Source organism: Squalius cephalus, assembly GCF_949319135.1.
Source record: "Squalius cephalus genome assembly, chromosome: 15".
In the NCBI taxonomy this organism is placed as follows: Eukaryota; Metazoa; Chordata; class Actinopteri; order Cypriniformes; family Leuciscidae; genus Squalius; species Squalius cephalus.
The window spans coordinates 3,782,501-3,805,836 of record NC_137136.1 but is presented as its reverse complement, the minus strand read 5'-3'; the positions used below and the strand labels follow the sequence as shown (position 1 = coordinate 3,805,836).

Genomic DNA, 23,336 nt, shown 5'->3' with positions numbered 1-23,336 from the left:
ACCATAAGTCAACTACATTTACTGAAAGCATGCTCAATTCATCAGTGCATGTTATACAAAATTACATTATTAGGCATAAATTAAAGATTTATGGATTTTAATTGCATATAAAATTTCCATCCGTTTGTAAAGATTTGACAAACATTTCTGTTGCATTTTTCTAATTCAGTATTCATTCTGCATTTTAATATCAAAGCCTAAATTTAAGATTTACATATACGAATAGCATTTAAAAATTCCATCTATTTGGATTCTTTTAACATAAATTAATAACTTTTAGCAGATTTCTGCACTAAAAAAATAAAATAAAATAAATCATGGCATATAGTTATATATATACATATAACTATTTGCATCCATTTTATTGAAATAGTCGTATTTTCAAAATGCCTTTATTCTAATTGCTTACAATCAGCATTGTGTAAATAATTAAATGGATTCAGTTGAAAATAATTAATATGGTTAAATATGGCTAACTGTGTAACAAGCAATATTCAAGATACAAATTATGAGATTAAAACAAATGGGATTTATTGGTGACTGTTACGTCCCGTATTATAGGGACGGGTTTGGCACGCTCTTTTAATGTTGGTTAAAGGAAACCAGCTCCAGCCGACAGATCACCAACGACACAAACTAATTTCCACAAGTATAATTTATTTAAAGTGGAAAGAAATAGATAAATTAAGGAGCAATGGCTTCAGGGTGCCCCAAGGCCAAAATAATAAACAAAATAAACTTATAAACAAACAGATATAAATGACCTAATCCGGGAATAAACAAAATTACAAAGTAACTTCCCTAACTCCCTATAAATAAACAAATCACAAACAAGTCAAAATAAATGGCAGGACACCCCTACGCTCCTAAAACAGAACCAAATTAAATCATCATAAACAAATGAACACAATAAACTGAGGGTTTTGGGATCTGCCGACGGGAGGAGGAATCCGGAGCTCTTCACGCCAACAAGCCAACGCCAGAATGAGCTCCCATCTTCTATAAGCGCCGCCCTTTTAAAAGCAGCGAATCAGTAAATCCACCAATCAGACTCCACCGATGACAGCCAATCCCTGCACACATATACAGAACAACACCCACACAAAACAGATACCCAGGATCGTAACACCCCCACACATAAAAAAAAAAAAAATTACTGATTTTTTTTTTAAACAAAACCAAAAGAACGAGATAAGGCATCTGCTAGTACATTGTCCTTGCCCTTTTTATAGCGAATCTCAAGATTAAAATCTTGAATAATCAAGGACCAGCGCATAATTCGTTGATTTGCATTGCGCATTCGAGACAAAAATACGAGTGGATTGTGATCAGTAAAAACGAGCACGGGAATAGGACTCGATCCCACGTACACTTCGAAATGTTGTAACGCCAGTAATAAAGCAAGTGCTTCTTTTTCAATAGTACTATAGTGTAACTGATATGGCAAAAACTTTTTCGAGAAATAGGCTACAGGATGCTCAACTCCATGAATATCATCCTGCAAGAGGACTGCTCCAGCTCCGGTAGCACTAGCATCAACATGCAGTTTAAAAGAACGTGAATAATCTGGTGCAGATAACACTGGATCACTACACAACAGACACTTTACAGCTTCAAAAGCATGTTGACACTCTTTAGACCACAAGAATTTTTGCGAGGCATGGAGCAGATTAGTTAATGGTAAGGCCACATCAGAGAAATTTCGGCAAAATGCTCTATAATAACCTGCCATTCCTAAAAAACGGCGGAGATCACGCTTGGTTTGAGGCACAGGAACATCAATAATTGCCTGCACTTTCTGGACTGCAGGACGTACTTGTCCTTGTCCAACACGCTTACCCAAATACAGAACAGTTGCCTTGGCAAATTCACACTTAGACAAATTCAACGTAAGGGAAGCATTAAGCAAGCGTGTGAAAACAGCAAAGAGGGTATCCATATGTTCTTTCCAGCTAGACGAATACACGACAATGTCATCCAAATAGGCTTTACAGTTCTTAACGTCAGCAAGGATGGTGTTCATTAAGCGCTGGAAAGTCGCCGGCGCGTTCCGAAGCCCGAAAGCCATCACAGTATAATTCAGAAAATTGTCTGGAGTAACAAAAGCAGATATTTCGGCTGCACGTTCAGTTAAGGGGACTTGCCAATACCCCTTTAAAAGGTCGAGCTTTGTAACAAACTGAGCCGATCCCACGTTATCCACACAATCTTCCATTAACGGCAGTGGAAATGAATCAGGTTTTGTGATCGCATTTATCTTCCGGTAATCCGTACAGAACCGATGCGTACCATCAGGTTTCGGAACAAGTAGACAAGGCGAGCTCCAAGCACTTCGGCTCGGGACAGCAAAATCATTTTCCAGTAGATATTTCACTTCAGACTCAATGATTTTTCGTTTAACTGGATTGACTCGATACGCATGTTGCTTAATGGGTGGATGTTCGTTCACATCAATATCATGCTGGATGACATTTGTCTGAGTAGGCACATCCGAAAACAATCCTAAAAAAGACTGGATCAAACTCACAATGTCATCTCGTTGATTCGCAGATAAATGACATAAGTGAGAATTAAGATCGGATAAAGTTTCAGAATTATTCAATCTGACATCAGACACTGGCATACTCCGTATATTTAACCCGTCTTCATCCCCACAGGAAGGTACCACAGACAGAGAAGCAACTGGAACAGTAGAACTGTTTAACTCCATTTGTTCATCACGAACAACATAACGCTTCAACATATTAATGTGGCACACTCGGGTTTTTCTCTGTCGATCGTGTGTACAGATGATGTAGTCAGTATCACTGAGCTTTCGCTCCACAACATAAGGTCCCGAAAACTTTGCTTGCAATGAAGAGCCAGGCAGGGGTAACAAAACAAGGACTTTGTCTCCCTTCACAAAGGAACGAATGACTGTTTTTTTATCAAAACACACCTTCATCTTTATTTGAGCATTTGATAAAGCTGACCGAGCCAGATCTCGAGCTTTATGCAGACGTTCTCGAAACGAGCTAACATAATCTAATATATTGCACGATGGCTTTGTTTCAGACAACCAGTTTTCTTTGAGCAACTTAAGTGGACCGCGCACTGTGTGCCCAAAAACTAACTCTGCGGGACTAAACCCCAGAGACTCTTGTACCGTCTCACGTACAGAAAACAACAACAGTGGTAAACCTTCGTCCCATTCTTTCTCGGAATCGACACAATATGTGCGTAACATGGTTTTCAATGTTTGGTGGAAACGTTCCAATGCTCCTTGAGACTCAGGGTGATAGGCACTGGAAACGATATGTTTAACATGCAACTGAGACAGAATTTGATTAAACAACCGGGACATAAAATTGGTTCCCTGGTCCGTCTGAACAATTCTCGGAAGCCCAAAAGTAGAAAAGAACACCGTTAAAGCTTTCACAATGGCTTTAGCTCTCAAAGAACGAAGTGGTATCGCCTCTGGATAACGAGTTGCTGTGCACATGAGCGTAAGCAGGTAAGTATGCCCTGCTTTTGTTTTCGGTAGAGGCCCGACACAATCCAATATTATTCGCTCAAATGGTTCTCCGATTGCAGATATATATATATATATTCCAAATATATAAACTTGGTTATTGTGTTTTTAAAACACATTCAAATTAAAACAATTTTTTTAGCAGAAAACTATTACAGAAAAATTAATTAATTGATGACTGATAAATATGCATCAGATTAAGTTATTAGTTTATGATAAAATCATCCACATGGATGGAAATTTTATATGCAATTCAAATACAAAAATCATAAATTTAGGCCTTAACATTTAAATGCAAAATGAATACAGAATTATAAAAAATATGACACAGAAGCATTGTCACTAGTAGTATGCGTAGCTGTTTTTGAACAAGTGTGCAGCCTCTAAGGCTCTAAGGGTCACATGATCTCATCATCGATCTTCAATCTGGCTGTTTACAGATGATATACAGCCCATAATATGATCATCTGAAGGAATCTGCAGACTCTGCAGAACTGAAGTGCGCTGGGGAAAGTGCTGCTCTCATTTCATGATGAGTTGGCCAACAGGACAATTCACACAGGTCACATTTTATTCCAAAAATCAAGGAATAGGTGACTTAGAATTACTTAGAATTTAGGGATAAAATTATGTTAATTGTCCTAGAAATTATACTCTCTCTCTCTTGATGTGTGTGTGTATATGTATGTGTGTGTGTGTGTCTGTGTGTGTGTGTGTTTATGTATATGTATGTGTATATATATGTATATGTATACATACATACACATACATATATATATATACACATATACACATACAGTACATATACAAATATATATACACATACATACATATATATATATACACATATATACACATACATATATATATACACATATATACATATACACACACACACACTTTACAAAAAATCATGAAGTTAAATATCTTAATATCTTCATGCCTTATTTAGCAGATGGGTGATAATATAGTTTTTATTTTGCAACAATGCAACAATGATTTGCTGTATAGTATTTATCACTTCATGCAATAACTGTATCTATGGATACATTCTATACATTCCATATACATGGATACATTTGGACATACTTATATCCAACTTTGTATGAAGAGCTGGCAGATAAAAGTTATAGTTTGCAATGAAAAAAGGATCCGATGGATCTGCAGTATTCCCATGATTACTCACGCAGAGTTCAAATCATTCAGTGTTTTATGGTCCTCATTCTGCTAATGTGCAGAAGATGAAACGCAGAAGCATATTAAAATGGAAATTTGTACAATGGACCTCCTGATTGGTGGACACTCTAGTTAATTAGCGCTTGATGTAAAACCACCTTGAAGATTCACCTTTAATTTCACACCATGCTATGCTAGCTCAATAAAACTGTGAAAATGGCCCCAGGAACATATTTACGCTCTGAAACATGATTACATCAATTTACCACTCCATAATTTCAAGCTGTCTACCTAAAACCTTTATTTTTCATTCACCATTTAATTAGCAGTCCACAGTTTGCTCTTTTTTCCTTCTACAGTGTGTTTTTTCTCCCTCGTTTCAAGAAGGAAGTTACAGTTTCCTCATTATTACATCTGCGGCTCCACTGAAATTGTATCCAGACGCTAAAGCAAATGTAAAACTTCACAAACCCTCCAGGCAAGAGAACAAGTTCATTTCATACCTCTTATTTACCATGTCTCGCTTCTCTCGGCACTGAGGGACGGATCGCTATACGCTTGGACTCGACCAGTCCAAAACCATCAACTGGAAAATCACCATCCGCACCTGGCAGCCAATCAGATGCTTTCATGCTCCAAATCAACTTACAGACTCAATTTCAGAGAGCAGAGCAAAGCTGATTGGCTGAGAGCAAAATGTCCAACATTCTATTGTTGGAATTTCAGAAGTCGTTGTGCTCTGGTCATGACAAATGATCACGGAACATTTATGGGAAATTAGAAATAAAAGTGGATTGTTTAGTTGTGCTGTGATAAATAAAAAGCAACACTGAATTATAAGAAGTGGGTTAGTAGTAAAACAAATCACATTTTCATGTCTGCATGCGTCTTAAAGGAATAGTTCATTGTCCTTTTGTTCCAAACTTGTTGGACTTTCTTTCTTTTGTGGTGCATACACACACACAAATATTTTGAAGAATGTCCAAACAACATTGGAGACCACTGACTTTCATTGTATGAAAATAATCAAATAAAATAATAATACAAATATAATAAAATAAAATGAATTATTTATTCACTCATGTCATTCCAAACATGGATGACTTTTGTTCTGTGAAGAAAAAAAAAAAAAAAACAAAACAAAAAAAAAAACAATAATAATAATAATAATAATAATAATAATAATAATAATAATAATAATAATAATAATATATATATATATATACCCAATATATTAAAAGGATAGTTCACCCATATATATATATATATATATATATATATATATATATATATATATATATATATATATGTATATGTGTGTGTGTGTGTGTGTGTGTGTGTGTGTGTGTGTGTGTGTGTGTGTGTGTGTGTGTGTGTGTGTGTGTCTTTGTGTAATATAGATTACAACAGAAGCAAATTAATTTAAGTGGTTTCTGCATAACCGAAACAGCATAAACATAAACAGAGGAAAAGTGAACTAAAACCGGCTCTCGAGGTCATCGAGGGGCTTAAGGGCTTCTGGGTAAAACTGGTCAACAGCGATTAGTGAGCGCAGTAGATAAGGCCGTCATGACGACCGGACGTCATGATGAAGACATGATCTCATCGCCAGAAGACTGAAATATCCCAAAGTCCCTCATTTTCCTGTCGACTTCTGACTTATTTCCATCTAAGTCATTACTTTAACAAATTCTGCAATCTCCTTTAATCCTTCTGCTTCGTCAAACATTTGTGGCCAGTTTTTCATTATCTTGCTTGTAATTCCCAAAGGATTCCCTGACGATTTTCCCTTAATCTTGCTGTTTTTATCTAAAAGTAAGAACAGACAGGGTTTTTTTTTCTTCTTCTCTGAATCAATGCTAGTAGACGGAGTGTAAAAGCCTTCTGATGGACACAAAATAAAACTTATTTTGAAAGAAAATCACAGGAAAAACATCTGGGGAATGTTCTTCTCCATATTATCTCATTGCTCTACGACGAACAAAGTCAGTAGCCAAAGTTCAGAGATCTCAATATAGCACTTTACAATAAAGTCCCATTAGTTTGAGTTATTTAATGCATTAACTAACAATGAGCAATACAGTACACTTGTTATCATGTGTATTCATCTTTGTGAATAAAAATACAACTGTTCATTGTTAGTTCACGTACATAAAAAAAATATGAACAGATGCAACATTTGGTATTAACGTATAGTAAATTATCTGAGATGAATTAATGTTTTAGGATGTCAACACACACCAAACACTCAACATATAATCATATGAATATGAATGTGTCCGATTGGACCTTCAGCGCTCATATAAACAGCTGGAAACTTGCTGGAATGGGAATATATCCCTGTACAGTCACACATGCCTCACACTCACTTTCCCATGCGATCAGGGGCCGGTCCCACAGGGATCTACCCGTCTACGCCAATCTGGATCAGTGCTCGACCCCTCGAATACTCGAATACCTGCTAACCTGTCAATCAACTAGAGGAGAGAAACAGTCAAACTCGATTGAGCTTTATCAACTACAGCAAAACTAGACCTGTGGGATTCTTCATCTTTTTACAATCAATCTATAAAGAAAACTTAGAAACTGCTCCACAACTGCATCAACACCAAAAACAGAGCCGTGCGATTTACTTTGTTCCCCCTCAAACTCAAAGTTTGCTAAAACGCATCCCTTCATCGTAAGTCACTTTGGATAAAAGTGTCTGCCAAATGCATAAAAGTAAATGTGCTTTAAAGATAAAGTAGGACAGATGCAATAAACACTTCATCTACTGTACACCCTACAGTCTATCTATCTATCTATCTATCTATCTATCTATCTATCTATCTATCTATCTATCTATCTATCTATCTATCTATCTATCTATCTATCTATCTATCTATCTATCTATCTGTCTGTCTATCTGTCTGTCTGTCTGTCTGTCTGTCTGTCTGTCTATCTGTCTGTCTGTCTGTCTGTCTATCTATCTATCTATCTATCTATCTGTCTGTCTATCTATCTATCTATCATTTTATCTATCTATCTATCTATCTATCTATCTATCTGTCTGTCTGTCTGTCTGTCTGTCTGTCTGTCTGTCTGTCTGTCTGTCTGTCTGTCTGTCTGTCTATCTATCTATCTATCTATCTATCTATCTATCTATCTATCTATCTATCTATGTCTGTCTGTCTGTCTGTCTGTCTGTCTGTCTGTCTGTCTATCTATCATTTTATCTATCTATCTATCTATCTATCTATCTATCTATCTATCTATCTATCTATCTATCTATCTATCTATCTATCTATCTATCTATCTATCTATCTATCTATCTATCTATCTATCTATCTATCTATCCGTCCTGTCATGCCAACATTCAAAAGTTGACTTTTTTAAATTAAAAATTACAGTTTCTTTGAAATTCAATTAATTTTAATGAATCATTTTAATGTACATTCATTCAAATTCGAGTTGTAATCCTACATCCTGCTTGCTTCCTCGATTCACATCACCTCCTCCCACACCATGTAGACCTTTTCCGGCTCGTTCCGCCACCCTCCGCAGAACACAAGGCATCATGGGACATGATGGGGGAGCAGAGGAGGCTGATATAAAACGCCTTTAATAAAGCACAATTCTTTACTGATAAAGGCCTGGACTACAGACGGGTTTTCAGGGTCGAGGGAGTCTGAGATACAGAAGCAGTGATGTGTTGATGCATTAATGCTTCCAAATCAGCCCTCACCAAACGAAACACCTTCCAATGTGCATTTGTTACTGAAAAACATTTTGTCTAAGCTTCATTTACTTTCTTTAACCAGACCCTTTGAGCCTTGATGGTTTAAAACTAAAATTAGTCATCTGACAGAGAGGGAAACTCATTAAAAATGTTTTATAGATCTATTGACATCGTCTTCCTGAAAAGTCCAGTAGCTCTTGTCAATGTCAAGAATGCATCAGGCCAAATACAGATCAAACTAATCAATAACTTAAACTCCACTCGATGGCCGTTGCCCTTTTGATGCTGGTCTTTGGCCCCGTCCTGAATAACGCAATGCTGCACAGACTGCAGTATAACAGTCCACCGTGAAGAGCTCAGATTTAGAGTGCAAGACCCTACTGAATCATAAAACACACACAAAATCATTACAATAAATGAGTCACCTTAAAGACTTCACAGATACACAAGAGCAAAGGTCACCACAAGTTAACATGAGGGGCTTTCGTACCGGGTAGTCATAGGACCTAGCCACCTAAATTATATATATTTAGTTATACACCGTATAAATAACTAAATATAACTAAAAAGTGCGACCTTCTGCCAATAGAAGAAAAAGGTTCTATATAGAACCTTAAAGGGTTCCGTCAAGGCGCTTCATATAGAACATTTTAGGGGTTCCTATCATGGGATCATATTATGGATTTAGTTATAATTAATTAAGTTTTAATTTTTTTTTAACTTTTATGAATTAAACAGCTCGTAAGCATTCTTTGTCACTGGAAAAAAATGAAATAACCCATTGAAACATGTATTATGTTATCATTTAAGACTTTTCTCCTCCTATAGAACCTTTTGGGCATAAAGGATTCTTTACAGTTGAGTCCTAGGGTTCTATATAGAACCTTTTCTAATGGTGATACTCTGAGATTTGTGGAGTTATTTATGTTATGCAGTACATTTTGAAATGCTTCAATTTTGTTGTGATTATTTAACCTAGCATTGTGTGTTATTGTAACCTAATAGAATGTAAATAGAGTTTAAATTAGATATTGCTTACATGAGAACATTAAATTAGCTAATTATAAAAAATTATTTTTATATTTATATTTTATATCTTTTGACATTTTAAATGCTATCATATTGAAATTTAATCAAACAGGATTTACCAGAGCATCGCTGTAAACAAGATTATTGTTCTCTAAAAGATTGTAAGCGTCTTGGTTTAAATAAACCAACTAATATCACAAAACATCATCATCTAAACCACATTGTTTTTGCATGTGATGCACTTTTTTTTTACTAAAACATTAAAATGTTTTTTTATTTTATTGAAATAAAAAGTATATAAAAATATAAATATTGAAAAAAAATAAACTTAAAAAATGAAAATTAGAAATGTTGTCTTGGCAACTAACTGAAATAAAAATAATTTGAAGTTGAAGAACTACAATTACTAAAACTGAAGTAAAAATAAATTAAAGCTCATATAAATATTTCTAAAAACAAAAACTATGGAAATGCAAAATGCAAATTAACTCAAACCTAAAACTATAACTATAATATACTTAAACTAATTGTATACAATATACAATATATATATGTATATATAAATATAAATATATATAGTACAATAGTACTGTACAGTAAAATACAAAGCTAAACCAAAATATTAGTAAGCACTATAATATTATTCAATAGTATACAAATAATAGTAAAATAACCCTGCTTTTAGCAAGAATGTGTCAAATGCAGTGATCTGTTACTTCCTAAATGAGTCTCCATTGATGAGACGAGAGCAGAACCGGTGGAGCGTTCTAGAGAAGAGACGCGATTTAAAGAACACGACTGATAAGAATAGAGAAGACAAGCTTGGAAAAGAGACGCTGACGATAGCGCAGTCAATACCATTAGCATCTCCAGAACATCTCCAGTTACAGGAGACAGGCGTGAGATTGAAGGGCTCTGACATCACAGGCTGTTCCTGTGACCGGAAGAGAGGTGTTCTTGTCAAAGCAGCATGTTTCATACCAGGCTGGATGCATCTGATGTCTGCTTCATGTTTTTAATGGACAGCTTACGTTATTGACCTAGATATTATAGAAGTGAACATAATAAGGGGCTGCATTCCTCTTTAATCTGTTATTGTGATTATCTGTGACAGAATGCAACTAGTAAACAATGCATTATGACCCTTGCCTAACCTCACTCACTCGTATTTCTCTACATGCAGCGGGTTGGGTTAGGGTTTTAAAGGGATACTCCACTTTTTTTGGAAATAGGCTCATTTTACAACTCCCCCAGAGTTAAACAGTTGATTTTTACCGTTTTCGAATCCATTCAGCCGAGTTTCTGATATTTAGAAGAATATCAGTAACCAGACTTCTGGTCTCATTGACTTCCATAGTAGGAAAAAATATATACTGTACTATGGAAGTCAATGAGACCAGAAACTGTCTGGTTACTGATATTATTCTAAATATCAGAAACTCGGCTGAATGGATTCGAAAACGGTAAGACTCAACTGTTTAACTCTGGGGGAGTTGTAAAATGAGCCTATTTCCAAAAAAAGTGGAGTATCCCTTTAATGCAATTAACTCAATGAACACAATGCAATGAATGAACACAAGAGAAAGAGCAAAACAGAACTCAAAGTGCGAGTCTAAATAGAAACAAAACACTTCTTTTAAGAACGCTTAAAACTGTCACACAGACATTTTTTTATCAGCATTAAATCTGCTCAGCGTCTTTGTCATCATGAAGTTGCATTTGCAACCCAATTCACTTCAGAATAAGACTAGGAACATGTATTAAAAAGCAAATGGCACCAGTTTTGTTGACTAAGGCAAGTCAGTCCACTCAGCAGCCCATCTATTCTCTATTTAAAGGGATAGTTCACTTTGAAATTACATTTTGGTATGTTTTAGCTTACCTCAAGGGCATCCAAGATGTAGGTGTCTTTTCTTTCCGCAGTAGTTTCAATTTTGATATTTTTAGGTCAAACCGTTCTTGTCTTTCAGTCATATAATGCAGGTCTATGGTCACTGTCTCAAAGAGCATGCACAGAGTCCAAATTAAAACAATTCCCCATTGTCCAAATTAAACAATTCCCCATCGTAAGTACACATTGATGGCCTAAGACATGAAACGAGCGGTTTGTGTGAGAAAACAAACAGTATTTATATTGTTTTTTAACTCTTGTACACAGCCACGTCCAAGTGATCTGAGGGCGCTCGCGCATCCTGCTGTGTGACGTGTGCGCAGACTGGTGCATAGATATATATACACTAGATGTCGCCTTGCCTACGGCATTCGTTCCAATGAACTGCCGTAGCCAAGGCGACATCTAGTGTATATATATATCTATGCACCAGTCTGCGCACACGTCACACACCAGGATGCGCGAGCAATGGGGAATTGTTTTAATTTGGACTCTGTGCATGCTCTTTGAGACAGTGACCACAGACCTGCATTATATGACTGACAGACAAGAACGGTTTGACCTAAAAATATCAAAATTGAAACTACTGTGGAAAAAAAGACACCTACATCTTGGGTGCCCTGGAGGTAAGCTAAAACATACCAAAATTTAATTTCAAAGTGAACTATCCCTTTAAGCAATATTCGTGCAATAGTCATTCAAGCGCCATCTACTGGAGAAGGACTGAAAGCTCCTTGTGTCCTGAAATGTTTCAAATTACAAAGAAAGTCTAACAAAACATTATCATAAATTTCATTTTCGTTACCTGAAATCAATCTAAAAATAAACATGTTCAGGTTAGTGTAAGCTGATGTTCATGAGATAAGCCTGTTGTGATTTCTACAAGTCTCTGGTCAGGTCCACAGGTACACAGAAAAAGACCATTTGACTGACATGTAAATCAATCAACCAAAGGTTGTTGTTTCTTTAAACATGCCATTTAACATGCAGCTCTTCAAACCGTGTCACATTGCAAATGATCATGCCACATTTGTGAGTTGATGCCTTTTTTAACTGGAAAGATGGAAAGGTTATCATTGAATAACAACTTAAAATTGCATGTCATATGCACAACGTATGGTGTTTTGGGCCTTTTTTGGAGCTTGGCAGCATAAATCACCATCCAATTTCCATTGAAAACAGAAGCTGTTCAAAATAACCTCCAAATCCTCTGTGTTTCAGTGAAGAAAGAAAATACTGCAGGGTCAGAACAACATCAGGAGGAGTAAATAAAGGCTATTTATTTAACTATACATGTAGTGATTTTTATAAATATAGGTTGCTGAAATATCTCCTCTGGGTTTGGCTGGGAGAGCCAGGTCTGTTTAGCTTTCCGGAGTTCATTCCCACCGCTCGTCTAATCCAGTTGCCAAAAGAGGCCGAGATGTTGGAGGTTATTTGAAGGTCAGCTTTGATTGTTGGTTTGTCTCAGTTTTGGTGAAATGCGAGGGAAGGAAAGCAAACGTTTCCATGGACACATGATAGATCGAGCTGGACTTCATTAAAAATCCCACAATGCTCCTCTGCATCGGCGCCTCCAGCCCAGACACAGGGGGAGTGGGGCGGATTTGGAGGCGGTCCAGGGTCAGAGACTTGTACAATCCAACTGGCATGTAGCGCATTTGTTCTTTCCGGCTGGAAGTGTTGGGCTGGTGCAGCGATTCACTCCATTTATAAGCCTGAACAGAGGCAACATTCCCAGTCCAAACTATTGTTTCTCAGTGGGCTGGAGCTGAAGAACCAGTGGCTCACAAATAAGAAATATGTGAGTGATAAACAACTTTCACAAAAGCAAAGACTTGGGATCGTTTCCAAGGTGAGGAGCTGTACCGCCTCAAGCTATTTTCTCTTATTTCCCCCTTCGTTTTCTAACACGAGCACTTTAAATGCATCTGAATCAACAGTATGTAAATCAAAAGTCACACCCAGAGAAACGTCTGAACAGACTGAATTACATTAGCACATTTACTGCGCCTTCACAGCGTCTGGAGCGCATGGGCTTTGACAGCACGCTATTGACGCTGTCATTGATTAGGTGTTACAAACAAGTTAGTTAGGAATCCATGGATTTAACTGAGAGCACATCTCTTAATTTCCCAATAGATTACAAGTCCAATGCAATCAATGACCTTGATCACAGAAGCGGAGACAAACATCAAGACACTATTCTGAGATAATGATCTCGCAGTGCTCTTTGTTAAGGCGGTATTACTATTGCTATTGCTCTTACTCAGGGTCAGTGATGTGTTCAAATCTCTAGCAACAAGGACTAAAGTATCACAGAGAATTGCATTCAAGACAATAAGAAACCACCTATAGCAACCACTTAGAATTTCTTTTCAACCACCTCTGTATTTCAATTACTATTTACTAACTATTTCAATGAGAAAACACTGCAAAAGACTTTTTACAAAATTGCTTGATATTCAGTAAAATATATAAAGCAGCAGCGAATGAAAAGAGCGATTCTTTCACAAATCTGGCATTGGTATAGTTGTGATTTAGGGGTCGTTTATGCGTTTTGGTTGTTAATTTACACGACAATGCTAATTAACAGCATTTTGGGGGCCTGAAAACATTTTTATTTTATTTTTTAACTATACCATTATCCAATAAAAATTTGAATTTGTGTAAATGGTAATGTCATGCGCTTGCATATTCAAGTTCATTCTAGGCATACGTGAGTATCTGACTTGACTACCAGTAAATTTTTTTCTGACATTTTGCCGCTTTATGTTCCAGGGTCACATGTAGAAATAAACCAACCTCATCGGCTGTCCAGATAAAATGGCTTTCGCCATCTTGATTGTTTGCTGCTCTTTAGAAGAATGCGTATGTCTTTCTTTACAAAGGGACAACATCACCAACTACTGGCCTGGCATGCACAATACAGTGTTTTAGTCATTTTCACAGATCCATTGACAACTTTGTTGTCTGTACGAAAAACTTGAAACCTTTTGATGAAAATGCATGTTATGATGTTATTTCCATCAAGAGGTGCATACATTTTTGGTCAAGATCCTGTATTGATAATGCAAGAGTCCAGCACTCTGTAAAGTCTCCTCCAGCACATCCCAAACACTTTCAATGAATTTAAGCTCTGGATTCATGTGTGAAAATGATTCTTCATTCTCCTCTCAATCATTCTTTCACAATCTGAGTCTGATGAATCTTAACATTGAGATCCTGGAATATGGCCATGATGCGTCTTCCTACATGGTTGTTTTAGGGTTAAAATAACTATCATCACATGCTAGGGACATTCTAATCACTGCAATAATGATCCAATCATAGACTATTGCTATTTTAGTCCAATCAGGAACTTTTTTGGGCCGGGCAGAGTATTTTAATGTTTTCATCATGTCATAAAGGCTTCATTCAAACTTTGCATTCTGGATTCTGATTCAACTTCCTACTTGAGTCTATTTGCATACTAAATAGTGATTGGCTTGTCTTTCCTGGATCTATTTTACCATCTATAGCTGTCAGCAGTAAAACATCAGAACCAAAGCCGCCTAAGACATTATTATTTTGTTGCAAGTGCTTCTCTCTCCTTCAGGAAATGCAAATGAACTTTAACGACGTAAAGCCTGGGCTGAAATCCATTTTATTAAAAAGCACGGAGACCTGGGTGATTTATTTTTCAAGGTCTTTATCTTCAAATGTCTCTTAAAGAGTCCTGTGTTTGATGCCCTTGAGCGCTGCTCTCTGTCCTGAGCCGTCAGTTTCTCGTCACTCTATTACAGCTGTGTTACTGTATCCCGTGACCCCGCTGACCTCTGGCTCTGTCTGTAATGAACAGTAATGGCCAGCAGCTCAGACACAGACCCGCTCGCCATGAGGGCTGCTAAATAAGAGAGAGAGAAAGTAATACGCAAGAGATGAAAATCGGCTGATAGTGCAAATAAAGGAGAGATGAGAGGCAACGGAAATGAAAACGCAGACAATATACAAGCAGTAAGGAAGAAAAAAACAACAGGGAGGCTGTGGGAAACAAAAAAAATTGCAATACTAGCAACTTAAATATTTTTCAGCTTGATTAAAGCTTTTAATCTAATTCACTGAAGTATTCTAGTTCTCGCTCTATGTCCACTTTTTTGAAAGGATTGCAAAATAGTGGTCAAAATCAGTTTGTGGACCACAATAAGCTGCAAATCGGACCTGGATATATGAGACTACTTTGTACTACAGCTAAACACTTCTACAACTCTCGGAGTGTTTGGCATGGAAATGGATACGACAACATTGATATGTTTGGTCTTGGTGGAATATATCTGTTTTTACTGCTACTTCTGCAGCAAAGCACTTGCAAAGCACTTGCACTTGCTACTGCCAATACACACACAACACGCTGCTGTGAGCGAGTAAGAGTGCTGCTGTACAATATAGCGTACATGAATTACACGTATCAGATCTATACAGGTGGAGCTGGGGAAGGTGGAGGGTATCAATGCGTGCTGCAGAGAGCTCATTGGCTACTTATACAGCAGGAACCAATCAGCTGTGCCCTATAGAGAATGATGTGATTGCAAGCAGACTGAGTTAAGGGTCTACAGTGGTGGTCAAAATTGATGGCACCCCTGATAAATATGATAAAAAATGGCTGTAAAAAATAAATCTGCATTGTTTATCCTTTTGATCTTTCATTAAAAAAATTCACAAAAATCTAACCTTTCATTGAAGTAAAAGAATTGAAAGTGGGGGGTAAATCACATTATAAAATAAAGGTTTTTCTCCAAAACACGCTGGCCATAATTGTTGGCACCCTGTTATTAAAATACTTTTTGCAACCTCCTTTTGCCAAGATAACAGATCTGAGTCTTCTCCTATAATGCCTGATGAGTTTGGAGAACAACTGACCAGAGATCAGAGACCATTCCTCCATACAGAATCTCTCTAGATCCTTCAGATTCCCAGATCCATGTTGGCGCTTCTCCTCTTCAGTTCACTCCACTCATCAGGTCAGGGGACTGGGACGGTCATGGCAGAAGCTTCATTTTGTGCTCAGTTACCCATTTTTGTGTTGATTTTGATGTTTGTTTTGGACCGTTGTCCTGATGGAAGATCCAACCACGGCCCATTAGAAGATTTCTAGCAGAGGCCGTCAGGTTTTGATTTTTTATCTGTTGGTATTTGCTAGAATCCATAATACCATGTATCTGAACAAGATGTCCAGGACCTCCAGCAAATAAATAGACCCACAACATATAAGATCCAGCAGTGTATTTAACCGTAGGCATGGGGTACTCTTCATTCCTGTTTGCACTAAACACATCTGGTGGGTTTGCTGCCAAAAAGCCCTTTTTTTTTTTTGTTTCATCTGACCACAGAATCCGGTCCCTTTTGAAGATCCAGTCGTGTCTGACAACTGAATATGCTGGAGTTTATTTTTGGAGGAGCGAGGAGGATTTTTCTTGAAACCCTCCCAAACAACATGTGGGGATGTAGGGGTTGTTTGATCATTTTTTTTTAGGCTTTCTGACCCCAAGACTCAACTAATCTCTGAAATTCTCCATCTGTGATCCTTGAAGAGTCTTTGGCCACTCAAACTCTCCTCCTCGCCGTGCATTAAGACAGTATAGACACATGTCCTCTTCCTGGCAGATTCGTAACATCTTTAGTTGATTATAACTTCTTAATTATTGCCCTGATGGTCAAAATGGGGATTTTCAATTCTTTAGCTATTTTCTTACAGCCACTTTCTATTTTGTGATGGTCAACAATCTTTTGCTGCACATCAGAACTATATTCTTTGGTTTTACTCATTGTGATGGATGATTAAGGGGATTTGGCCTTTGTGTTTCCTCATATTTAAACTCCTGTGAAACAAGAAGTCATAGCTGGACAATTTCATGTTCCTAGTCACCCTGGTGTGCTAATAAAGGTAAATATTAATGGGAATATACTTCAGAGATATTCTTCTCATAAAACATTCTAGGGGTGCCAATAATTATGGCCAGCGTGTTTTGGAGAAAAACATTTATTTCATAATGTGATTTACCCCCCACTTTCAATTCTTTTACTTCAATGAAAGGTTAGATTTTTGCGAATTTTTTTAATGAAAGATCAAAAGGATAAACAATGCAGATTTTTTTTTACAGACATTTTTTATCATATTTATCAGGGGTGCCATCAATTTTGACCACCACTGTATCAGCCGGCGTCATCTGTTTCATGACAGAACTTTGTATTTGAACAATTTTCAAAAGAGCTTCCTCACAACCACTGGCCTAACACACACACACACTCATAAACACACATAGGCTCTGAGATTCACAAAGCAGAGGAAGTCGATATCTCCTTACTGTGCTTCAGTTCTCACAGCATCTCATCACTGAACGCCCGCTGCGCAAACACCAGTGTCATGCCGCACAGAGCCATCCAAATAACAGAGTGCAGTCAAGACAGTGCAAAACAATACACATGCAATTTAGAGTTCAGCTCTTAGTCTTTCCTAACGACTGGCGTATTCGATTTGCACAGAATTAAAATCACAAAGTACATCTGAGAAACACAACACGATCTGACCTCCATGAGGGAAAACTAGTCCTGTCCGTATAAGGCTTAAAGTGAATCTACAAAGCGAGTGAAATACTCATTAAACAGTTTGATCGTTCAATCAAGCAATCTACAACTCGCACTGGATGGAGGCTTTCTAATCATTAATCAAGTCAACGAATTAGCTTTCATCGTATCATGCTGGAGCTTTTCATGGCCATTGTTGCTTTGTCACTGAGTGATGGCGAGCAGACGCTCATCGCCGCCTGGTACAAAACAGCCTGACAGTCACATTCATTCACCAGCTTCATCATAGACCATGACAGGCCTCACAGCACTCAATGCGCTTTGATGCCTTCAACATGAAATATTCATCGGATCACATGTCAAAACGGAAAGTGAACTCTCGGCATAAATTAAAAGTCGCTATTTAGATCTGTAATGACATTCTGACTGATTCCCTCATTTACATTCACTTTTTCATCATTTCCCCTATGGGGTCCAAAACAAGAATTAAAACATAACCATAATTTATTTTTAAGGACCATTTTCCACCCTCTATCTGATCCTTAACATCTAAGCGGTCCATTTTTGCTGCTGTAGCTTTAAAACTTCCATGCAAACACTCTGTTCAATATAAAACAAGACACACAACACAGGTTTCAGGACGCTTGTTTTTTTTACATGGCAAGTAATATGAGCTTAACACTTTACTCTCATCATTATTACAGTAGTTCCTGTAATGATGATGAGAAACATGGAGGTGTAAACATGAAAGGTCATTACATTACCATTCAAAAGTTTAGGGTTGGTACGTTTTTTTTTTTTTTTTTATGTCTCGTGCTCACCAAAGCTGCATTTATTTAATCGAAAATACTGTAAAAACTTTTTTTTTTAAATAACCGTTTTCTATTTGAATATATAAAATGTAATTAGTGTTCTGGTGGTTGATAGGGTGTTGCTATGCAGTAGCCAGGGTGTTGCTAAGATATTTTTTAGTCTGTCATATGCATTTGTTGGAGTTACCAGGCTGTTCTGGTGATTGCCAATACATTGCTATGCAGTTGTTAGGGTGTTGATAAGATATTCTTAGTGGTTTTTAGTCTGTCATATGCATTTGTTAGTGTTAAACTGGTTGCCAGAGTGTTGCTATGCAGTTGTTAAGACATTCGGAGTGTTTTTTAGTCTTTCAAATGGGGTTGCTAGTCGCCAGGGTGTTGCTATGCGGTTGCCAGGTGGTTCTGGTGATTTCCAATACATTGCTATGCAGTTGCTAGGGTGTTGCTAAGATATTCTGAGTGGTTTTTATTCTGTAATATGCGTTTACATGTTCTACTGGTTGCCAGTGTGTTGCTATGCAGTTGCTAAGACATTCTAAGTGTTTTTTTAGTCTGACATATGGGGTTGCTAGTGTCCTGCAGGTTGCCAGGGTGTTGCTATGTGGTGTTCTGGGTTTGAACTGAATTAAGTAAAATTCATTAAAGTTACACTCCAAGTAAAGGACTATGTAGCTATCATTTGCATATGATAAATATAACTTGTTTTCAACCCATTTTATCATCCATCACCAATAACCTGAAGTATAAGGTATAATAATACAGCTGTTTGCATTTTCCAGCACCACTGATAATATATATATATTTTTCTTCTTCTCCCATGTAAATAACACCTGTGAAAACCTGCAGGCAGAACAGAAGAAAGCCACATTCTATATGAGAATTGTTTGTGTGAGGATCTATTCTGAATTATTCATTTCATGTTTTCAACTCTATTCTCTAGTTTGCCTCACAATAATGAAAAAGAAATGTCCCTAACGCACGGCTTCAGAACAAGTACTGAATTTGGAGGCAGCCAACAGGAAAACGAAAGAAAAGAGGTAAGGCATTAAAGGGAATACGAGATATGAGATGTTTGTCTCTCCGTCCCAGAGCTCACAGGTAACATCCCAGTGACTTTCAGCATATCAGCATGTTTTCCACAAGTTGGCTAAATGCAGATGCAGTCTTCCCGCGTGTCTGTTTACTCATGGGATTGAATTAAAGGACACAGTGTTCATCTCATACTCGGCTTCACAGGGACACATAACAATCATGGATCTTGTAAAAGGCGGGAAACCTGTACACGCCAAGAAACGCATACACCCACTGGCTTATCGGATTAGTTATTGCACAAAGTAGGACGTCTTTTTCCCGTGCTTAAAGGAATTTTTCGCAAAAACGCTAATTCGCACCCTGCACTCAGTATGGGATCATCCGATTGGAAAGACAGATAGTTTCCCGAGGCTAATTGGGTTTCTGTGATGAAAAACAGCAATTAAGTGATAAAGTACTGGAGGTTTGACCCTTGAATCTGTGAGGCATGTCACTTTTCTGTTAGAAAACACCATTAAACAATTCATAACAATCCAGTGCTTTAGTAAGTTGCCGAAACAGTCCATTTCTATGGTGTTTTTTTCCACCACAGCCCCTGCAAAACAAGTGTGATTGGTCACTTTAGATGTCAGTCAGACAGTCTTACTCCTGTCTCGGTTAATATCATGCTGACAGTCAAATTACTGGCAAGTGTCTACGTGAGACTTCAGAGCACATAAGAAAAACATTCGCTCGATTTGATTTCAGATGAGCGGACAGGACTGACCTCATTCCCACACTGACCTTTCGTATTGTCTATTACGTATTTCTAAACGGTAAAAATCCATGTTCCTTAGAAAGGTAACATTCGAAATGTCAAGCGTACTGATATTTTAACAGCACACACGTGACATTATTACAGTCCTACATGACCAGGTCTACAGCTGCATGTCTCTGACTAGAGAGACGTCCAGTATTACTGGTTCTGCACTGAAAGCAGATTGATTTCTTATGAAGAGAGTTATAGAGCTATAGAAATAAATAGATGGTAATAGAAATGGTCACCTAGGATGAGGATTCATGGCTGTTTGTTTCTGAAAAGTGAAGCCAAGGCCTTTTAATCTCCCCCTGGTGGCTGGCTGCAGTATAGCTCATAAACCCCGCCCTCGCCATGTAATCCAATGGGACACGAGCCAAACTAAAAAATCCAATTACACTTCAAATCATTTTATTCCAAAGACGGTTTCTGTCATTTTAGGCAGTTCTTCTCAAGCAGACGTACTGTATGTTCAAGTGTTTTTCCAATAAGTTTGGTTTTAGTTAGTTACTCATTCAATGCTAAATAAAAGTGTAACATCATGATTGACAGCTGTGCTTGTGATTGAGTCTATGGGCGGCGGGATCTTGATTCCACGGCTCCACCTCAGGATCACTGCACAGACTCGGGAAAGATGTCATAGGCAATGACCGTTTCAGGGATATTTTGGCTTCATTTTTCTACAGTGGAAGGAAGCGGAGACACTTCATCCATCGTTTTTTACAGTCTATAATCTGAGATAATAGAGCTGTGCACCAACTGAATTCAGAATATCTTTTAAATTTGAATAGAATTTGCAAACTAATTAGAATTTAAGAAAGTAGAACTTAAAATTAAATGAAATGCATTTCATTATTCATTATAATTACCAATAAACACATTCATACCCACATTACACAGACTTTTTCCAGAAACATTAGATAATATTAATAATCAATGTTTGAAATGACATATATAGAAAATTTGTATATATTTTTATATATTTTTTATATTTCATATTATATTGTTTATAATATAATATAATTTCTTTATATTGTTTATAAAGAAATAATATAAAGATATTTATATATTTCAATATATTGTTTACATTTCATTTTAAGATGATTAAAAATAATTTCATCATTCATTTTATGCAATTTGTTCGAACCAAAATAGAATTAATAACTGATTTATTAATTTAAACTGATTAACTAATTTATTAAAACTAAATAACTATAACTAACTAAATAAGCATATTGAAAATTTATCTCAACACTAAATTGCCATAAATTAGTTGGGCTAAAATGTTGGGCTACTGAAATTACAGTTCTGGGTAAATTCCTCATCCTGTTATTCTAATTCAAAATTTTAATTTAACATCCTCTGTGTTGTTGCCAATTTAATCTGAAATGTATTCAACCTCAAAAACTGCAACCTAACAGAAACGCAAAGTAAGCACACATATGGTGGTCTTCCAGCACAAGTGCACAAGATGCTCATAGTTGATACAAACAGACTTTGACATCAGCATGTTGCTCTAAGTAATGACTAACTAGTGCATGCAAACAAATACTAGAAGAATATAGTCCATTTGAAATGACATGCCAATTATGAAGCCTTAAAACGCTGTCTAGTTAGGGCAGTGTACTAGGTCTTTCCACAAAGCCATGAAGGACAAAAACAACACTCTACAAAGCCTGAACCCACAATGTTTCAGTATCAATCAAATGACACGTCAGTTTGGACGACGGGTGCAACAATCACATTCAATCCTGTGAGACGAGACAGAAATGCGCCTGGTTTCCTTAAAAGACGACCTTCTGCAAACTGAAGAAAACAATAAAACTCACACAGCGTATGTCAAATGATAACCTCACTCACCAAACATATTCCCAATGTGTCCATTCTTGGTCAGGGGTCGAAGTTCATTCTTGCCCCAAGCGTAACTTTTATAGTTGTCCCAGGCAAACTTCATCATCTGCAAACACAAAACAAACAGATGTGAGAAAACACGTACGGAGAAACACCTCACCCATTGAATGTGCTTTTAACAAACGTTTAGTGTGTCGTCACAAGCAAAAAACATGATATTACGACGCAAACATGTCTAAAGCCATCAAGTGCAGATGTTCACTGATCATCAATGATCAAAAATGCAGATGAACCAGAATAGCGTGGGCTTTTACGCATTAGACGACAATACCTCTGGCGCAGTGAAGCGTGGAGAAGTGCAGCGGAGGGCTGGAAACATGAAATATGGGGATGTAATGAATGACAAGGAAAAAACAACAAAGAATTTAATCATGTTCCACGAGGTCTGTTTATTTCAGCTGGAAGCAACACGCTGTCATAATTAGCTGTGCTGTAACGCAGGCAGGCCTGCAGGATCACATTAATCAAATACATACATAAATTCATGAACAGATAGACAGTGTCAAAGTTACCTATGCACTTTATCAAGTAAATAAAGGAATAAACACATATAATCATTGTTTTCTCATGACCACATGAACTGCCATGTTTCTTGAGCAGCAAATCATCATATCAGAATGATTTCTGAAGGATCATGTGACACTGAAGACTGAAGTATGGATGCTGAAAATTCAGCTTTGATCACAGGATGTAAATTAATATATTCACATAGAAAACAGGCGTTTTAACTTGTAATAATAGTTCAAAATATTATGGATTTTACTGATCACATAAAAACGCAGCCTTGGTGATTAGAAGAGTCTTCTTTCAAAAATATTACAGTATATTGCAAGTATAAATGAGTTACCAATGCACATCATTATCTCTTCTCTGCTGATGTGTTTACTATGGCACGA

At 37.1% G+C, this 23,336-nt stretch overlaps 1 protein-coding gene across 2 annotated transcripts in view; it reads right to left on the bottom strand.

Annotated features, from left to right (window-relative positions):
• The window catches only part of LOC307172345 (mannosyl-oligosaccharide 1,2-alpha-mannosidase IA), a 223,088-nt gene that overhangs the window by 82,211 nt on the left and 117,541 nt on the right, over positions 1–23,336 (bottom strand). For both annotated transcript variants that reach the window (XM_079894656.1, XM_079894657.1), the window contains exon 2: positions 22,390–22,486. In XM_079894656.1, the coding sequence (XP_079750782.1) occupies positions 22,390–22,486 (97 nt within the window). The remainder of the gene's footprint in view (positions 1–22,389; positions 22,487–23,336) is intronic.